This window comes from Anomaloglossus baeobatrachus, chromosome 6 (genome assembly GCF_048569485.1).
Source record: "Anomaloglossus baeobatrachus isolate aAnoBae1 chromosome 6, aAnoBae1.hap1, whole genome shotgun sequence".
NCBI lineage: Eukaryota > Metazoa > Chordata > Amphibia > Anura > Aromobatidae > Anomaloglossus > Anomaloglossus baeobatrachus.
Window position 1 is genome coordinate 339,050,128 of NC_134358.1, and position 17,569 is coordinate 339,067,696.

The 17,569-nt window shown below is 45.3% G+C and overlaps 1 protein-coding gene across 8 annotated transcripts in view; it reads right to left on the minus strand.

Annotated features, from left to right (window-relative positions):
* Positions 1-17,569, minus strand: part of CTNND2 (catenin delta 2) — a 3,073,686-nt gene that overhangs the window by 1,720,014 nt on the left and 1,336,103 nt on the right. For 5 of the 8 annotated variants that reach the window (XM_075314968.1, XM_075314966.1, XM_075314963.1 and 2 more), the window contains one exon: positions 9,553-9,871. In XM_075314968.1, the coding sequence (XP_075171083.1) occupies positions 9,553-9,871 (319 nt within the window). The remainder of the gene's footprint in view (positions 1-9,552; positions 9,872-17,569) is intronic. The other 3 variants (XM_075314970.1, XM_075314969.1, XM_075314967.1) reach the window with 1 other exon arrangement.

Sequence of the window (17,569 nt, forward strand, 5' to 3'; positions counted from 1 at the left end):
ATATCAGCTTATCTCAGACAGACTCCTGTTTTAGAACCTAAAATTCCTGTTCCTGAATTGTTCTCGGGGGATAGGTCTAAATTCATGAACTTTAAAAATAATTGTAAATTGTTTTTTGCATTAAAACCTAAGTCCTCAGGGAGCCCCGTGCAGCTGGTTAAGATTGTCATCCCTTTGTGACCCTCAGGACTGGGCCTTTTCATTGGCTCCTGATGATCCGATTCTTGCTACAGTGGATTTCTTTTTTCAGGCGCTGGTAATGTTGCATGATGAACTCAATGTTACTGATCTAGCAGAGAAGGCCTTGCTAGGTTTGATCCAAGGTCAAGATTCTGTTGAAATTTTTTGTCAGAAATTCAGAAAGTGGGCGGTCCTTACTAAATGGAATGATGATGCACTTGCGGCACTTTTTCATAAGGGTCTTGCAGATGCAGTGAAGGATGTTATGGTGGGATTTCCTATTCCTTCTGGCCTCAATGCCTCTATGACTTTTCAGATTGATAGGCGTTTACGCAAGTGCAAAATGATGCATGCTGATATATTGCTTGTGGAACAGTCTTCAGACCCTATGCAGTGTGATAGGGTCCTCTCTAATGCTGAGCGGCAGGGTTTTAGATGGAAAAATAAGTTGCGTTTCTATTGTGGTGACGCGTCTCACACTATTTCTGTCTGCCCTAAACGGGAAAAAAGATTTGTTTGTTCTTTTGCTGTGAGGACTGTGCAACCTAAATTTATTTTGTCCGTCTCTTTGATTTGCTCTTTATCCTCGTTTTTGGTTATGGTCTTTTTTGATTCTGGGGCCGCCCTGAACTTGATGGATTTTGGGTTTGTTAAGAATTGTGGTTTTCCTATGGTACCTTTGCAAACTTCCATTCCTTTAAGCCCCAGTTTTGGACACAGGTAACTATGAAGGTTGCGCCAGTTCATCAGGAGAATTGTACATTTTTAGTATTACACAACTTGCACGATATTTTGGTACTGGGATTCCCTTGGTTGCAAACCCATAATCCAGTTCTAGATTGGAGATCCTTGTCTGTGGTTAGTTGGGGCTGTCAATGTGTGCATAATCATCTTTCTTTGTTGTCTATTTCCTTTCTGCTACATGATGTGCCTGAATATTTGTCAGATTTTTTTGACGTGTTGAATGAGACTGGTTCTGATTCTTTGCCCCCCCCCCCCAAAGGGAGTGTGATTGTGCCATTGAATTAGTGCCAGGATGCAAATTTCCTAAGGGACGGATCTTCAATATATCTGTTCCCGAACATGATGCTATGAGAACCAATATTAAGGAGTCATTGGAGAAAGGTCATTTTAGACCATCTTTGTCACCTATGGGTGCTGGTTGTTTCTTTGTGTCCAAGGAGGATGGGTCGTTGAGACCTTGTATTGACTATCGTCTCTTTAATAAAATCACTGTTAAATATCAGTATCCATTACCCTTGATGTCAGACCTGTTTTCCAGAGTAAAGGGAGCTAAGTGATTTACGAAACTTGATTATAGGGGAGCGTACAATCTCATTCGAATTAAGGAGGGTGATTAATGGAAGACGGCCTTTAATACCCCTGAGGGGCATTTTGAGTACCTACTGATGCCTTTGGGGCTCACTAATGCTCCCTCCGTCTTTCAGTCATTCATGAATGATATTTTTCGGGACCTAATTGGCAAATTTCTGATTGTCTATTTGGATGGTACTTTTATTTTTCTGATGATTGGGATGCTCATGTTCAGCAGGTTCGGACAGTTTTTCAGATACTTAAGGAAAATTAATTGTACGGTTATGGATCAAAATGTCTCTTAGGCATTCAGAAAATTTCCTTTTTGGGGTTTATTTTGCACCTGATATAGTGGGGGTGAGGTTGTTTGACCTCCAGGGCAATTTTTCCTATCAGGAGATTGATATTTTTCTGCAGGGTTTTGGTACTGACCGCAATCAGTTTCCTTTTCTGTCCTTTGTATCTAAGTAGTCGGGCCTCGCCTTTGCTAAATCTATTTTACCTATCTGTGTATCGTGTTTTCCTACATCACCGTAATCTCTATATGTCGGGGGCTGGCTATTCCTTTTGGGACTTCTCTTAGGCAAGGTAGATTTCCTCATTTCTATCTGTGAGGTATAGCTAGTTTCTTCGGCTGTGACGTGGTGTCTAAGTGTTTAAGAATGCTCCACGGCTACTTCTAGTGTGGTCTGATAGTTAGGGGATTGCGGTCAGCTCAGGTTCCAACTACTCTTGTTTTTCTACCTATGGGATTTTTTTGTAATCTTCCTCGGTTACCGGATCATAACAGAACTGCATTGCTCATGGCCTGTGCGCATTTATTTCTCTGAGTGCTTGAGTCCAAGAGGGACCAGTTCCACAAATAGGCTTATTGGATATAAATAAACAACTTGCAACAATGAAATCCATACACAACATGGAAAGGACTTAGGTGCTTACTTGGCAGGTTGTAATTGGCGTGGATGTGGAGGAGGATATTACCATGGAATTGCAGGACAATGATGTAAGTATTCAGGAGACAGAAGGTGGGGTAGAAGGAAAATTGTCAAGGGGGTGTAGTCCTAATCTAGAAAACCCAACAGGTTTCTAAATGGTCAGATGAGAGGGATGTCAGTTCAGGAGTATTGATGTTACAGTAAAGGGTGCTTTACACGCTGCGACATCGCTAACGATTGCTAGCGATGTCGAGCGCGATAGCACCCGCCCCCGCATTTGGTGCTCGCTGCCGTAGCGAACATTATCACTACGGCAGCGTCACAGGCACATACCTTGTCAACGCCGCCACTGTGACCGCCGAACAACCCTCCCTCAAGGGGGAGGTGCGTTTGGTGTCAAAGCAACGTCACTGCGGCGTCACTAAGCAGCCGGACAATAGAAGCAGAGGGGCGCAGATGAGCGGGACGTAACATCCCGCCCACCTCCTTCCTTCCTCGTTGCCAGCGGGACGCAGGTAAGGAGATCTTCGTCGTTCCTGCGGTGTCACACACACAGCGATGTGTGGTGCCGCAGGAATGATGAACAACATCGTATCTGTGGCAGCAACGATATTAAGGAAAGGAGCGACGTGTCAACGATCACCATTTTTGAAAGATTTTTCGATCGTTGATCGTCACTCCTTGGTGTCACACGCTGTGATGTCGCTACCGGCGCCGGACGTGCGTCACTAATGACGTGACCCCGACGATATATCGGTAGCGATGTCGCAGCGTGTAAAGCACCCTTAATACATTCACTGATAGCCAATGGACAGTGGAGGATTCAATTGGGGAACGGATAGGGAAAGAATAGACCTTTTTGGTTTAAATGAGAAACATAATATTTAAAGAAAAAAGAACACTGCATTCAACACAGGAAATTATCAGGACGTTTTTGCATAAGCTTAACCTAAAGAAAATGTAAGTCATGCAGGAAGACAATGACCTCAAAGCACACAACTTGTTTTACAAAAGGATGGTTAAAGAAGAATAAAGTTAAAATTTTGGAACGGCCAACTTAATTTCCTGACCATAATCCTATGGAAATGTTGTAGAAGAACGTGAAGCGAGCAGCTCATGGTAAAAAGTGCACTAACATAACTGAGTTTAATCTGTTTCGCAGGGAGGAATGTGCTAAAATTTCATTAACCTCTTTACGACACTGGGTACGTCATGGCTCATGTTGGGGTAATCACCTCTGGCTGCTGTGGTGAGTTGGTGGTGATCCCTTCACATGTCAGCTGATTTTAACAGCTGACATGTGTGCCTCAAAGTTTTGGGTGGATTCGCGATCCACAATGCCCGTTAAATCGTGCTTTCAAAATGTGACAGTGCAATGTAAATACCCGCAGCGGGTAACACAGACTTTCCCACTGCCATTGGAGGCCTCTTGATGTGGTCACAGGGAGCTGATGGTTGCCATGGTAGCACAGGGTCATGTGATGCCTCCTGTAACTTTCATGACTCACTTCCTCTTACAGCCGGCAGAGCGCCGTGTGTAACAGAAAAACAGCATTTCTGCAGATCAAAGCTCTGCAGCTGTGATGTACTTGTAAAATAAAAAAAGTTAAAACATTTTTAAAAAATTAAAAGAAAATAATAAAAACTTAAAAGTTAAATTCACCCCATTGAAAATTAAAGGGTTAAAAAAAATAAAAAAACATACACATATCTGATATTGGCAAATAGAAAATCAATTAATCTGATCAATAAACAGCATAGCGGCAAATAATTCCAAACGCCAAAATTTCTTTTTTTTTTTGGTCGCTGCAAATTTTGCGCCAAATGCAATGATAGGCGATCAAAACATAGCATTTGAGCAAAAATTGTACCATTAAAAACGTCAGCTCAAGACGCAAAAAATAAGCTGCCATCACTGAGCCCCAGAGACAGGAAAATAAGAACGCAACAAGTTTTGGAAAATGGCGCAAAAATGTGCCACCTTTTCTGGGCAATCTTCTGAATTTTTTTAACGCCTTAGATAAAAGTCAACTTATACATGTTTGGTATCTACAATCCTGTATTGAACGGAGGCATTACACCAACACATCAGTTTTACCATACATTGAACATGATGAATAAAATATCCCAAAAACTATTTTTCTGCAATTTTTCCACACTTGGAATTTCTTTGCCATTTTCCAGAACACTATATGGTAAAGCTTATGGTTTAATTTAAAAGTACAACTTGTCCCGCAAAAAATAAGCATTTATATGACAAGACTGACGGAAAAATAAAAAAGTTAAGACTCTCCGAGGAACGGGAGCAAAAAACCCCGGAAAAATGGAAAATCGCCCAGGGGTGAAAAGGTTAAGCCAATGTGCAGGACTAAATAATTAGCTACAAGATTTAGATGTAGTTTGTGCTGCACAACTTGGATCACACGAGAAACTGAAAGCAAAGTTTCACATATTTTTGCCCCTCACAGATATGATATTAGATAATTTTCCTTATTAAAAGAAAATAAACTAATTTGTTTATTTTTATCTACTTTTCTGAATTGTGTGAAAATTTGATCTAGTTGTAGGTCAGATTTATGCAGAAGTGTGGGAAATACTGAAGGGTTGTCTAACTTTCAAGCACTACTATATGAATCTTTAGCCTGAACTTTTCACTACAGAGCTGTACCTGATTGCATCTTCAGCTTACATCTAACATGACAAAGCTCTGCTGTATAGCTTTGTTTATAATGAAACCGAGCATTGCAGCATACCTCCCAACCGTCCCAGATACAGCGGGACTGTACCAGATTTCGGCGGGTGTCCCGGTGTCACGATCGTGAGACTTTTGTCCCGTGGCTCCGCCCACCCGCTCTCTCCCCGTCTGACTCTCCCCCTCCTAATGCACATGAGCAGAGCCGAGCGCTGCTTCACTGCTCTGGCTCTGTGCTGCCGCTGTTATGGGTGGGCGGCACTTTAAATCGGCACCTGCAGCTCACCGTGCACTGCTCTCAGCTGGGCTGCTTGTTTACTGAAGGAAGTGCATCTGTGGGCGGAGCTACCGAGCAACATGCTGAGCTCCGCCCACAGATGAACAGACTGGAGGAAGAGGAGCTGCAGCACCAAGAAACGCTGTATGTGACCCCCCACCTACCCAGAGCTGTATGCCCCAGCCCCCTCCTCACCAGAGCTATATACCTCCAGTCACCCCCCTCACCACATCTGTATGGCCCCCTCACCAAATTTGTATGCCCCCCCAGCCCCCCCACCAGATCTATATGCCCCCCAGCACCCCCCAGCTCTGTATGCCTCCAGCCCCCTCCCACCAGATATGTATCCCCCAGCCCCCCTCACCAGCTCTGTATGCCCCAGCAGCCCTCTCCTCACCAGAGCTATATGCCTCCAGCTACCCCCCACCAGATCTGTATGCCCCCCATCCCCCACACCACATTTGTATACCACCAGCCCCCACACCAGATTTGTATGCCACCCAGCCCCCCACAAGATCTATATGCCCCCCAGCACCCCCCCAGCTCTGTATGCCTCCAGCCCCCTCCCACCAGATATGTATCCTCCAGACCCCCCTCACCAGATCTGTATGCCCCAGCAACCCTCTTCTCACCAGAGCTATATGCCTCCAGCCACCCCCCCTCACCAGATCTGTATGCCCCCCATCCCCCACACCAGATTTGTATACCCCCAGCCCCCACACCAGATTTGTATGCCCCCCAGCCCCCCACAAGATCTATATGCCCCCCAGCACCCCCCAGCCCTGTATGCCTCCAGCCCCCTCCCACCAGATATGTATCCCAGCCCCCCTCACCAGATCTGTATGCCCCAGCAGACCTCTCCTCACCAGAGCTATATGCCTCCAGCCACCCCCCCTCACCAGATCTGTGTGCCCCCCAGCCCCCACACCAGATTTGTATGCCTCCATCCCCCCCATCGGAGCTGTATGTGCCCCCAGAGCTGAATAAGCCCCAACACCAGACCTATATGCCCCTTAGTAATAACTATGCTACCAGTAATTTGTATGCCCAACAGTAAAGTGTATTTCCCCCAGTAATGTGTGTACCCCTTATTAACGTGTATGCCCCTCAGTGAAAAACACAGACGTTCTTCACTGATGTGTTAAACACGCATATGTCCCTTCATACTCTGTGATTTACGGCACGCAGTGGTTGTCCATGTGCAATCCGTGATCCGTACTCCGTGATTTCACATGGATAAATACTCACCTGTCCCCGCTCCTGCTCTCCGTGGTGCTGAAGAGTCCCGCGATTCAGCATCCAGCCACCGCTCTGCCGAACTCAGCGTCGCTGGAGAAGGTGAGTTGAAAAAGCTTTTTATTTTAAATGTCCGTGTTTTTCTGGTACGTGTTTCACGGATCACACCATAGTGTGGTCCGTGGGACATCAGTGATGCCAGAAAAAAACGGACATGTTTCTGTGCGGCAATCACGGATACGCATGTACGCCGCACGGAGACATGATCAGTGAAAAATCACTGATGTGTGTGCAGACCCATTGATTATAATGGGTCTGCATAGGTCAGTGATTCTGGTACGTATAAAAACTAGCACATACATACCAGAATCACTGACATCTGAAACAGGCCTAATATGTATGCCCCCTCAAGTACTGTCTATGCCCCAAGACCCTCCTGTGATGTATATACTATAACCTCAGCCCCTTCTGTGCTGTATATACTGTAGCCCCCAGCCCCTCCTGTGCTGTATATACTGTAGCCCCCAGCCCCTCCTGTGATGTGTATATACTGTATCTCCCAGACCCTCCTGTGATGTATATACTGTAGCCCCCAGCCCCTCCTGTGCTGTATATACTGTAGCCCCCAGCCCCTCCTGTGCTGTATATACTGTAGCCCCCAGCCCCTCCTGTGCTGTATATACTGTAGCCTCCAGCCCCTCCTGTGATGTGTATATACTGTAGCCCCCAGCCCCACCTGTGATGTATATACTGTAGCCCCCAGCCCGTCCTGTGATGTGTATACTGTAGCCTCCAGCCCCTCCTGTGATGTATATACTGCAGCCCCCAGCCCCTCCTGTGCTGTATATACTGTAGCCCCCAGCCCCTCCTGTGATGTATACTGTATATATACAGTGTATTCACATTTTATATATATATATATATATATATATATATATATATATTATAAAACTCCCATTATCCCTTGTGATACATACACAGCGGTGTCAGTGTGCACTGTGCGTGGCTAGGTCTGTTAAAGTGTTGCCAAGTGATCACATGCCAAGGAGGAGCTGGATAGAGATAAGCGGGGTAGGTGAGTGCGGCTGCTGCCGGCTTCCCCATATTATTACCTCCAATGTGTGTATATGTATGATGTATATATCTATGTATGTCAGTGCAAATGACTGTGTATAGATTTGTCTGTTTATATGTATTTTAGGGAATTTGTCTTCAGATATGTACCATATATGTGCGTATGCCTGTGCCCACAATTAGGACTCACTGTGTCCTGGAGGCAGCAGGTCCTGACCTGCGGGGCTGCACGTCTCCTCCGCAGAAGAACGCAGCTTCCTGTGCCCACGATCAGAACTCACTGTGTCCTGGAGGCAGCGGGTCCTGACCTGCGGGGCTGCACGTCTCCTCCGCAGGAAAACGCAGCTGCCTGAGACCACGATCAGGACTCACTGTCTCCTGGAGGCAGCGGGTCCTGACCTGCGGGGCTGCACGTCTCCTCCGCAGGAGACCACAGCTGCCTATGCCCATGATCAGGACTCGCTGTGTCCTGGAGGCAGCGGGTCCTGACCTGCGGGGCTGCACGTCTCCTCCGCAGGAGACCACAGCTGCCTATGCCCATGATCAGGACTCGCTGTGTCCTGGAGGGAGCGGGTCCTGACCTGCGGGGCTGCACGTCTCCTCCGCAGGAGAACGCAGCTGCCTGTGCCCACGATCAGGACTCACTGTGTCCTGGAGGCAGTGGGTCCTGACCTGCGGGGCTGCACATCTCCTCCACAGGAAAACGCAGCTGCCTGTGCCCATGATCAGGACTCACTGTATCCTGGAGGCAGTGGGTCCTGACCTGCGGGGCTGCACGTCTCCTCCGCAGGAGACCACAGCTGCCTATGCCCATGATCAGGACTCGCTGTGTCCTGGAGGCAGCAGGTCCTGACCTGTGGTGCTGCACATCTCCTCCGCAGGAGAATGCAGCTGCCTGTGCCCATGATCAGGACTCGCTGTGTCCTGGAGGCAGCGGGTCCTGACCTGCGGGGCTGCACGTCTCCTCCACAGGAGACCACAGCTGCCTATGCCCATGATCAGGACTCACTGTGTCCTGGAGGCAGCGGGTCCTGACCTGCGGGGCTGCAAGTCTCCTTTGCAGGAGAACGCAGCTGCCTGTGCCCATGATCAGGGTTCAGTGCGCTGCGGTCTCCTGCTGTGTTCTCCCTACAGAGGACGCATGCAACTGCAGCAAACAATTGACATGCTGCAGTCTGGAAAGACGCTCCGCAGGTCAGTGTTTGCTGCAGAAAAAACAAGCACAGTGGGCACGGGATTTCTAGAAATCCCTCCACTGTGCTTGTACTGTACAATGCAGCGTTTTAGAAACAGCAAAAACACGCTACATCCAAAATGCTGCAAATACTGATCGTGGGCATGCAGCCTTAAACAATGTGATCAGCAGTGCTGAAACGGATTGGATGTGGGCGTGACAAATTGCAAAATGGGTGTGGTTAGAGGGCGTGGCTTAAAATTGCATACTTTATCCCTCTTTCTCATCTTTAAATGTTGGGAGGTATGTTGCAGTGAGATCAGAAAAGCAGACTGTCAGTCATTACATGCCTCACACTTGTAATGCCCTCTTTCATTTAAAATAAGCTGTAGAGGCAGATTCTCTGGGAGATCTGTGTCCAGCCCATAGGTCTTCACAGCTTATTTACATAATTGGAATAGAAAATCAGATTGCAGGCATCAATTTATTCACCTTCCTATGACCTGCATATCCATATAGAAGGCTTATCAGGTTGCTCCCACTAACAGATTAATTTTAAGTTTACATTTATTTAACAAGACATCTGTAAATCTAATATTGTATATGACATGACAATCGACTTTGAAAATTAAAAGCAGGCAACATTTGTAGAAGGAATAGTTACACTTACCTTGGATCTTTCTGAATGCTGTCAATAGATGGAGACCTGGCTAATGTTCCTTCAGGTGGTATAGCTGGCCCCGATTTACTGTAGGGTGAGTCAACAGATGAACAATACTGCAGCTGACGATATGGGTCTGGATAATTGGATCCTGGGCCTACAGCATAACTGGCCCTCTGGAAGGTCCCTGTTGCATTCTGAGAGCAATGTTGGCTGCCTGTACGCTGTAAAGGTACGGAGTCGACACCAGGGGAAGATGGGGCTATGACAGGAAAGTAGGGACAAAGTAAAAAACTAAGGATTTGTTCACAGAAATGGTTAACCAGGTCTAGTTAGGAAAAATACACACAAATACAGGGGACAGAAAAGAAACATTCAATTAGCCATTAAGACAATCATTAAGACATGCTTTAAAGGGAATGTGTCATCATATCAAATGGCCTATTGCTTAAATCATTTTCATGTAAAATCTATTTTTTGAGACTCTACCTTGTTGTTTATTCAAGGAATCTAAATGCACAATAGCACCAATAAAGAGACTCAGACTATATTTGGCAATGGAGCATTTGAAGCCAGACAAAAGATTACATTGACAGGAGAGAGATTAGCTGTGAAATCACCTATTGTGGTGGATTCTTTGTTATCAGCTGTATATAAAGGTGCTATCAATTACTTTACTTCTGCCCCTGGTGATAAGGAACTCAATGTAAAACTTCTTGAAAAGATAAGAAGTGTGAATCATAAGGTGGCTTTACACACTGCAACATCGAAAACGACATCGCTGTAACGTCACCGGTTTTGTGACGTTACAGCGACCTCCCCAGCGACATTGCAATGTGTGAAACCTATCAGCGACCTGGCCCCTGCTGTGAAGTTGTGATCGCTACAAATCGTTCAGGACCATTCCTAGGTCCTTTGTTTCCCGCTGTGCAGCATGATCGCTAGAAAGTCTCAGTGTGTAAAGGGGACTTTACAGCGACTTCCCTTTCAAATAGCAGCTTTGACACGTCCCCAACAACCAGCTAGGTCGCTCTGCAGGTCCGGATCGCTGTTGCGTCGTTGGCCAGGTTTGCCTGTTTGACAGCTAACCAGAGACTTTGTAGCGATCCCGGCTAGGTTGAGATTGCAGGTTGGATCGCTAGAAAGTCTCAGTGTGTAAACTCAGCTTAAAACAGATCCAATAAACAGTATAAATATATCATGATCACTATATATTTTTAATGAACTAAAAATATTATTATAACAATGTCACATCCCCTTTAAGAGAACACACTTTAAGAAGGCACACTAGAAAGAAGCATTATGTTAATAACACTGAATATATACAAGTGCATCTCAATAGATTAGAATATCAGCAAAAAGTTAATTCATTTCAGTAATTCAATACAAAAAGGGAAACACAAATATTACATAGAGTCATTATAGAGTGATCTATTTCAAGTGTTTATTTCTGTTAATGTTGATGTTTATAGCTTACAACCAATGAAAACCCAAAAGTCATTATCTCAGAAAATTAGAATAATTACCACAAAACACCTGCAAAGGCTTCCTAAGCGTTTAAAGTGGTCCCCTAGTCTGGTTCAGCAGGCTACAATATCATGGGAAAGACTGCTGACTTGACAGATGTCCAGAAGGCAGTCATTGACACACTCCACAAGGAGGGTAAACCACAAAAGGTCATTGCTAAAGAAGCTGGCTGTTCACAGAGTGCTGTATCCAAGCATATTAATGGAAATGGAAAGTTGAGTGGAAGGAAAAAGTGTGGTAGAAAAAGGTGCAAAAACAACCACGATAACTGCAGCATTGATAGGATTATTAAAGGTACTGTATCGGGTTTTTTATCTTTGTATTAAAAATAGTGATTATGAAATCAAGTATTTTTAATACAAAATGAAAATCGTAGCTTATTTACTTTTTTTGTTATTCTAATTTTACTGTATGCACTGGGGGCCATGTTGGATTTGCTGTGTGTGTAACGACAGTTACACACGCCTTTATGGCAGCCTCTGTGCATAGAGAATAGTAGTCGGGATGTGACCCTATTCAGTAACGTTACAGTGGGCGTCTGCTGTGACCTGGACGCACCCCCTGGGCTGTCCAGATCACAGCAGAGGGAGGATCTCAGCGCCATTTTCATGGAGCTTCAAGCCATGCTTTTTGCTCCACTTTACACCTGTCAACCACCGGGATGTGTGTCCGGGCCGCCTCCCCCCCCGTTACCGATGACACCCTCTCCCTCCGCTCTCCCCAGCCCCTGCAACTGCCGCCGCCCCTCCCCCCCGCCGTTACCATCTGTAATGAAACCCCCTCCATCCGCTATCCCCAGCCTCCTGTTCTGCCCGCCGCCGCCGGTGTGTGTGTATCCTCTCCAAATACACCCCCCCATTCCACCTGTCAGCCTGTGTGATACTGTCTGCACGGCTGTGTATCTAATCCTATCCTGTGTGATACTTTCTGCACGGTTGTGTATCTAATCCTATCCTGTGTGATACTTTCTGCAGGGCTGTGTATCTAATCCTCTCATGTGTGATACTGTCTGCACTGTTGTGTATCTAATCCTTTCCTGTGTGATACTGTCTGCTGAGCCGTGTATCTAATCCTATCCTGTGTGATACTGTCTGCTGAGCCGTGTATCTAATCCTATCCTGTGTGATACTGTCTGCTGAGCCGTGTATGTAATCCTATCCTATGTGATTCTGTCTGCAGGGCTGTGTATCTAATCCTTTCCTGTGATACTGTCTGCTGAGCTGTGTATCTAATCCTCTCCTGTGTGCTACTGTCTGCTGAGCCGTGTATCTAATCCTCTCCTGTGTGATACTGTCTGCTGAGCTGTGTATCTAATCCTATCCTGTGTGATACTGTCTGCTGAGCCGTGTATCTAATCCTCTCCTGTGTGATACTGTTTTCAGGGCTGTGTATCTAATACTATCCTAATCCACCATACAGTGCTAGCCACTGAGCCACCATACAGTGCTAACTACTGAGCCACCGTACAGTGCTAACTACTGAGCCACTGTACAGTGCTAACTACTAAGCCACCGTACAGTGCTAACTACTGAGCCACCGTACAGTGCTAACTACTGAGCCACCGTACAGTACTAACTACTGAGCCACTGTACAGTGCTAATCACTGAGCCATCGTACAGTGCTAACTACTGAGCCACTGTACAGTGCTAATCACTGAGCCATCGTACAGTGATTACCAATGAGCCTCACACAGCTGCAGAATTACAAGGCTCAGCATACCCCATCCAGTACTGTATGCTGGATTCTTTTGCTCCCCAAAAAAATGCTGTGAGCTTCGCCATATTTTTGTATGCTAGCCGGGTACAGCAGGCAGGTACGGGCTGCCCTTAACCCCCCGCTGCCTATTTGTACCCAGCTGTGAACCAAAAATATAGTGAAGACCTTTTTGTTTAATTATTTCATGAATTTCATGAAATAATTAAAATAAAAAAAATGACGTGGGCTTCACCCAATTTTTGAGTCCAGCCAGGTACAACTAGGCAGCTGGGGATTGGAATCCGCAGTGCAGAGTGCCCAAGCTTTCTGGGCACCCTTGCTGCGTATTGCAGTCCGCAGCCACCCCAGAAAATGGCGCTTTCATAGAAGTGCCATCTTCTGGCGCTGTATCCAACTCTTCCAGCTGCCCTGATGCCGGGTGGCTTGCTGGGTAATAATGGGGTTAGGGCTAGCTGTATATTATCAACTGGCCCTAAGCCCGAAATTCATGGTGTCACGCCAATATTAGACATGGCCACCATGAATTTCTAGTACAGATAAAAAAAAACACAACACACAGAAAAATATTTTTATTAGAAATAAAACACAACACAATTAGTGACTCCATCTTTATTGAAATAAAGAACCCCCCTCCGCAGTAATCCTGGGTCAAGGGTCCCGCGCCGTCCAATCCGGATCCAATATCATCTGATCGGATTGCTGGAAGGCAAAGCGATCAGATGATGTGTCAGCTTCAAGTGCCTGAATCACATCACACATCAGCTGATTGTATAAAAGCTGTTTATACAATCAGCTAATGCATCAGTGCAAAAAAAACCCCTACACACGTACGTGCTGGCTCCTGTCCGATCGCTTCAGGAGCTGCCGGTGATCAGCTGATAAAGTCTCCTGACGGCATCAGCTGATAGCCGGGCGGTAAAAAGCTGGCGTCACCGCGAGACTTGCAATCAGCTGATGCGTCAGGTTCAGACGCTCCCTAAAAACGCATCTTTTTAGGGCATGTTATCACACTCCCTAGCCAAACTAATTTCACCTAATCCCTCTACAACTTCTCAGAACATACAGTCAGGGCCAGAAATATTTGTACAGTGACACAAGTTTTGTTTTTTTAGCTGTTTACAAAAACATGTTCAGAAATACAATTATATATATAATATGGGCTGAAAGTGCACACTCCCAGCTGCAATATGAGAGTTTTCACATCCAAATCGGAGAAAGGGTTTAGGAATCATAGCTCTGTAATGCATAGCCTCCTCTTTTCAAGGGACCAAAAGTAATTGGACAAGAGACTCTAAGGGCTGCAATTAACTCTGAAGGCATCTCCCTCGTTAGCCTGTAATCAATGAAGTAGTTATAAGGTCTGGGGTTGATTACAGGTGTGTGGTTTTGCATTTGGAAGCTGTTGCTGTGACCAGACAACATGCGGTCTAAGGAACTCTCAATTGAGGTGAAGCAGAACATCCTGAGACTGAAAAAAAAGAAAAAATCCATCAGAGAGATAGCAGACAAGCTTGGAGTAGCAAAATCAACAGTCGGCTACATTCTGAGAAAAAAGGAATTGACTGGTGAGCTTGGGAACTCAAAAAGGCCTGGGCGTCCACGGATGACAACAGTGGTGGATGATCGCCGCATACTTTCTTTGGTGAAGAAGAACCCGTTCACAACATCAACTGAAGTCCAGAACACTCTCAGTGAAGTAGGTGTATCTGTCTCTAAGTCAACAGCAAAGAGAAGACTCCATGAAAGTAAATACAAAGGGTTCACATCTAGATGCAAACCATTCATCAATTCCAAAAATAGACAGGCCAGAGTTAAGTTTGCTGAAAAACACATCATGAAGCCAGCTCAGTTCTGGAAAAGTATTCTATGGACAGATGAGACAAAGATCAACCTGTACCAGAATGATGGGAAGAAAAAAGTTTGGAGAAGAAAGGGAACGGCACATGATCCAAGGCACACCACATCCTCTGTAAAACATGGTGGAGGCAACGTGATGGCATGAGCATGCATGGCTTTCAATGGCACTGGGTCACTTGTGTTTATTGATGACATAACAGCAGACAAGAGTAGCCGGATGAATTCTGAAGTGTACCGGGATATACTTTCAGCCCAGATTCAGCCAAATGCCGCAAAGTTGATCGGACGGCGCTTCATAGTACAGATGGACAATGACCCCAAGCATACAGCCAAAGCTACCCAGGAGTTCATGAGTGAAAAAAAGTGGAACATTCTGCAATGGCCAAGTCAATCACCAGATCTTAACCCAATGCATTTCCCTTGCTCAAATCCAGACTTAAGACGGAAAGACCCACAAACAAGCAAGACCTGAAGGCTGCGGCTGTAAAGGCCTGGCAAAGCATTAAGAAGGAGGAAACCCCGAGTTTGGTGATGTCCATGGGTTCCAGACTTAAGGCAGTGATTGCCTCCAAAGGATTCGCAACAAAATATTGAAAATAAAAATATTTTGTTTGGGTTTGGTTTATTTGTCCAATTACTTTTGACCTCCTAAAATGTGGAGTGTTTGTAAAGAAATGTGTACAATTCCTACAATTTCTATCAGATATTTTTGTTCAAACTTTCAAATTAAACGTTACAATCTGCACTTGAATTCTGTTGTAGAGGTTTCATTTCAAATCCAATGTGGTGGCATGCAGAGCCCAACTCGCGAAAATTGTGTCACTGTCCAAATATATTTCTGGACCTAACTGTAACCCCATGCCAAACTCTATGGCACCCAAATGCATCTCAAGGCTCTGGCCTATTGATCCAGGAAGCCATTATCTATCCCCCATTTCCTTGAGATGGCTGGATTGTTATTGTAAATAAGCACTTGTACCATGCCCCTCCCCCATCTCATTGTAGATTGTAAGCTCTCACGAGCAGGGTTGCCTTTTCTCCCTTTAAATATTGTATCTTCTATAATTGTTAGTTGTTTGTATATGTTTATGCCTCCTGAATTGTAAAGCGCTGCGGAATATGTTGGCGCTATAGGAATAAAGATTATTATTATTACTATTATTATTATATTATTATTACCATCACCAGGTCCTGGAGCCATCGGACGTGCCTGGGAGCCGGCACACAGCCGGAGCGGCGGTATCGGAAAAGGAGCTGGGAGCGGACATGGCACTGGAAGTCTGCAGACAGGTGAGTATGTCTTTTTTTTTTCTATTGTTCACTTTTGATTTCGCAGCTGCTTCCATCTCTCATACGGGAGCGGACCTGCCGCTGCACGGGAGCGGACCTGCCGCCGCACGGGAGATTGAAGCTACGGTGGCGGTACCGGGAGGATCCGATGACTGCAGTCTGCATATATATATGTATAAATGTGTTTCCACTTTACTTCCGGGTGGAGCTGTACAATTCATATACAGTCACCCATAATATGATGACACATTACTATGAAGTACACCTCCTCCCCTTTTGGGTGCAGTGTAACACCAAAAAGGGGAGGAGAATAGGCATGTCATCTAGTGACTGCTCAAATTTGCAGCTATCGTAATTCTACTAAAGATTACTATAGCTTTTTGATGTGTACACAGGAAGATGCTCCCCTAATGGCAATTATAAGTATTTTTTATATAAAAGATTTATTTTACATATTTAAAAGTTGAATTACATTAAGAAAATAGTTGTTACACAATTATAATAATATCGTTTGCTGATTTGGCCTACAAAAAAAAATAAAAAAAAATTAGACGATACAGTCCCTTTAAAGAAAGGCAATTCAAAAATTTTGGGGGAGATTCACAAGGAGTGGACTCCTGCTGAAGTCAGTGCTGCAAGAGCCACCACATGCAGACATATCCAGGACATGGGCCACAACTGTCTCATTCTTTGTGTCAAGCCACTCATGACTAATAGACAACACCAGAAACATCTTACTTGGGTCAAGGAGAAAAAGAACTGGACTGCTGTTCAGTGTTCCAAGGTGTTATTTTCAGATGAAAGTAAATTTTGGATTTCATTTGAAAATCAAGGTCCCAGAGTCTGGAAGAAGAGTGGAGAGGCAAACAATCCAAGCTGCTTGAGGTCTACTGTGAAGTTTCCACAGTCATTGATGCTTTGGGGAGCCATGTCATCTGCTGGTGTAGGTACACTGTGTTTTATCAAGATCACAGTCAGTGCAGCCATCTACCAGGACATTTTAGAGCACTTCACTCTTCACTCTGCCGACAAGCTTTTTGGAGATGGAAATTTTATTTTCCGGCAGGGCTTGGCACTAGAGATGAGCGAACCGGTCGTGGTCTCGTTCGAGTTCGGTTCGGCGAACCACTCGAACCGCATAGGAAACAATGGAGGCAATCACAAACACATAAAAACACCTAGAAAACACCCTCAAAGGTGTCCAAAAGGTGACAAACAACTCACAACACAACACAAACACATGGGAAAGTAACAAGGACATATACTCATGCGAAAACAAAAGAGCTGGACAAGGAAAAAGAGGAGACACAGATATATGAGTATATGCAAGGAAACATCGATTCCATTATTGTGCAACTTGAGCCCTGCTCATTTTAGGCTTCCAATCTGGATAAATTGCCTGAGCTCACCACATACACCTTGGGGATCTTGTCGTGTCCCGCAGCCAGCGTTCTCTCGGAACGTGTCTTCAGTGCTGCTGGGGGTGTGCTGACAGATAAGCACACGGGTCTGTCCACTGACAATGTTGATATACTAACGTTCACCAATATGAGGAAGTCATGGGTCACAGAGGACTTTTCTTCCTCTGGGTCATCCAGGGGAGGCGAAAGATACATGTATTTTTGAGAGTGCTTCA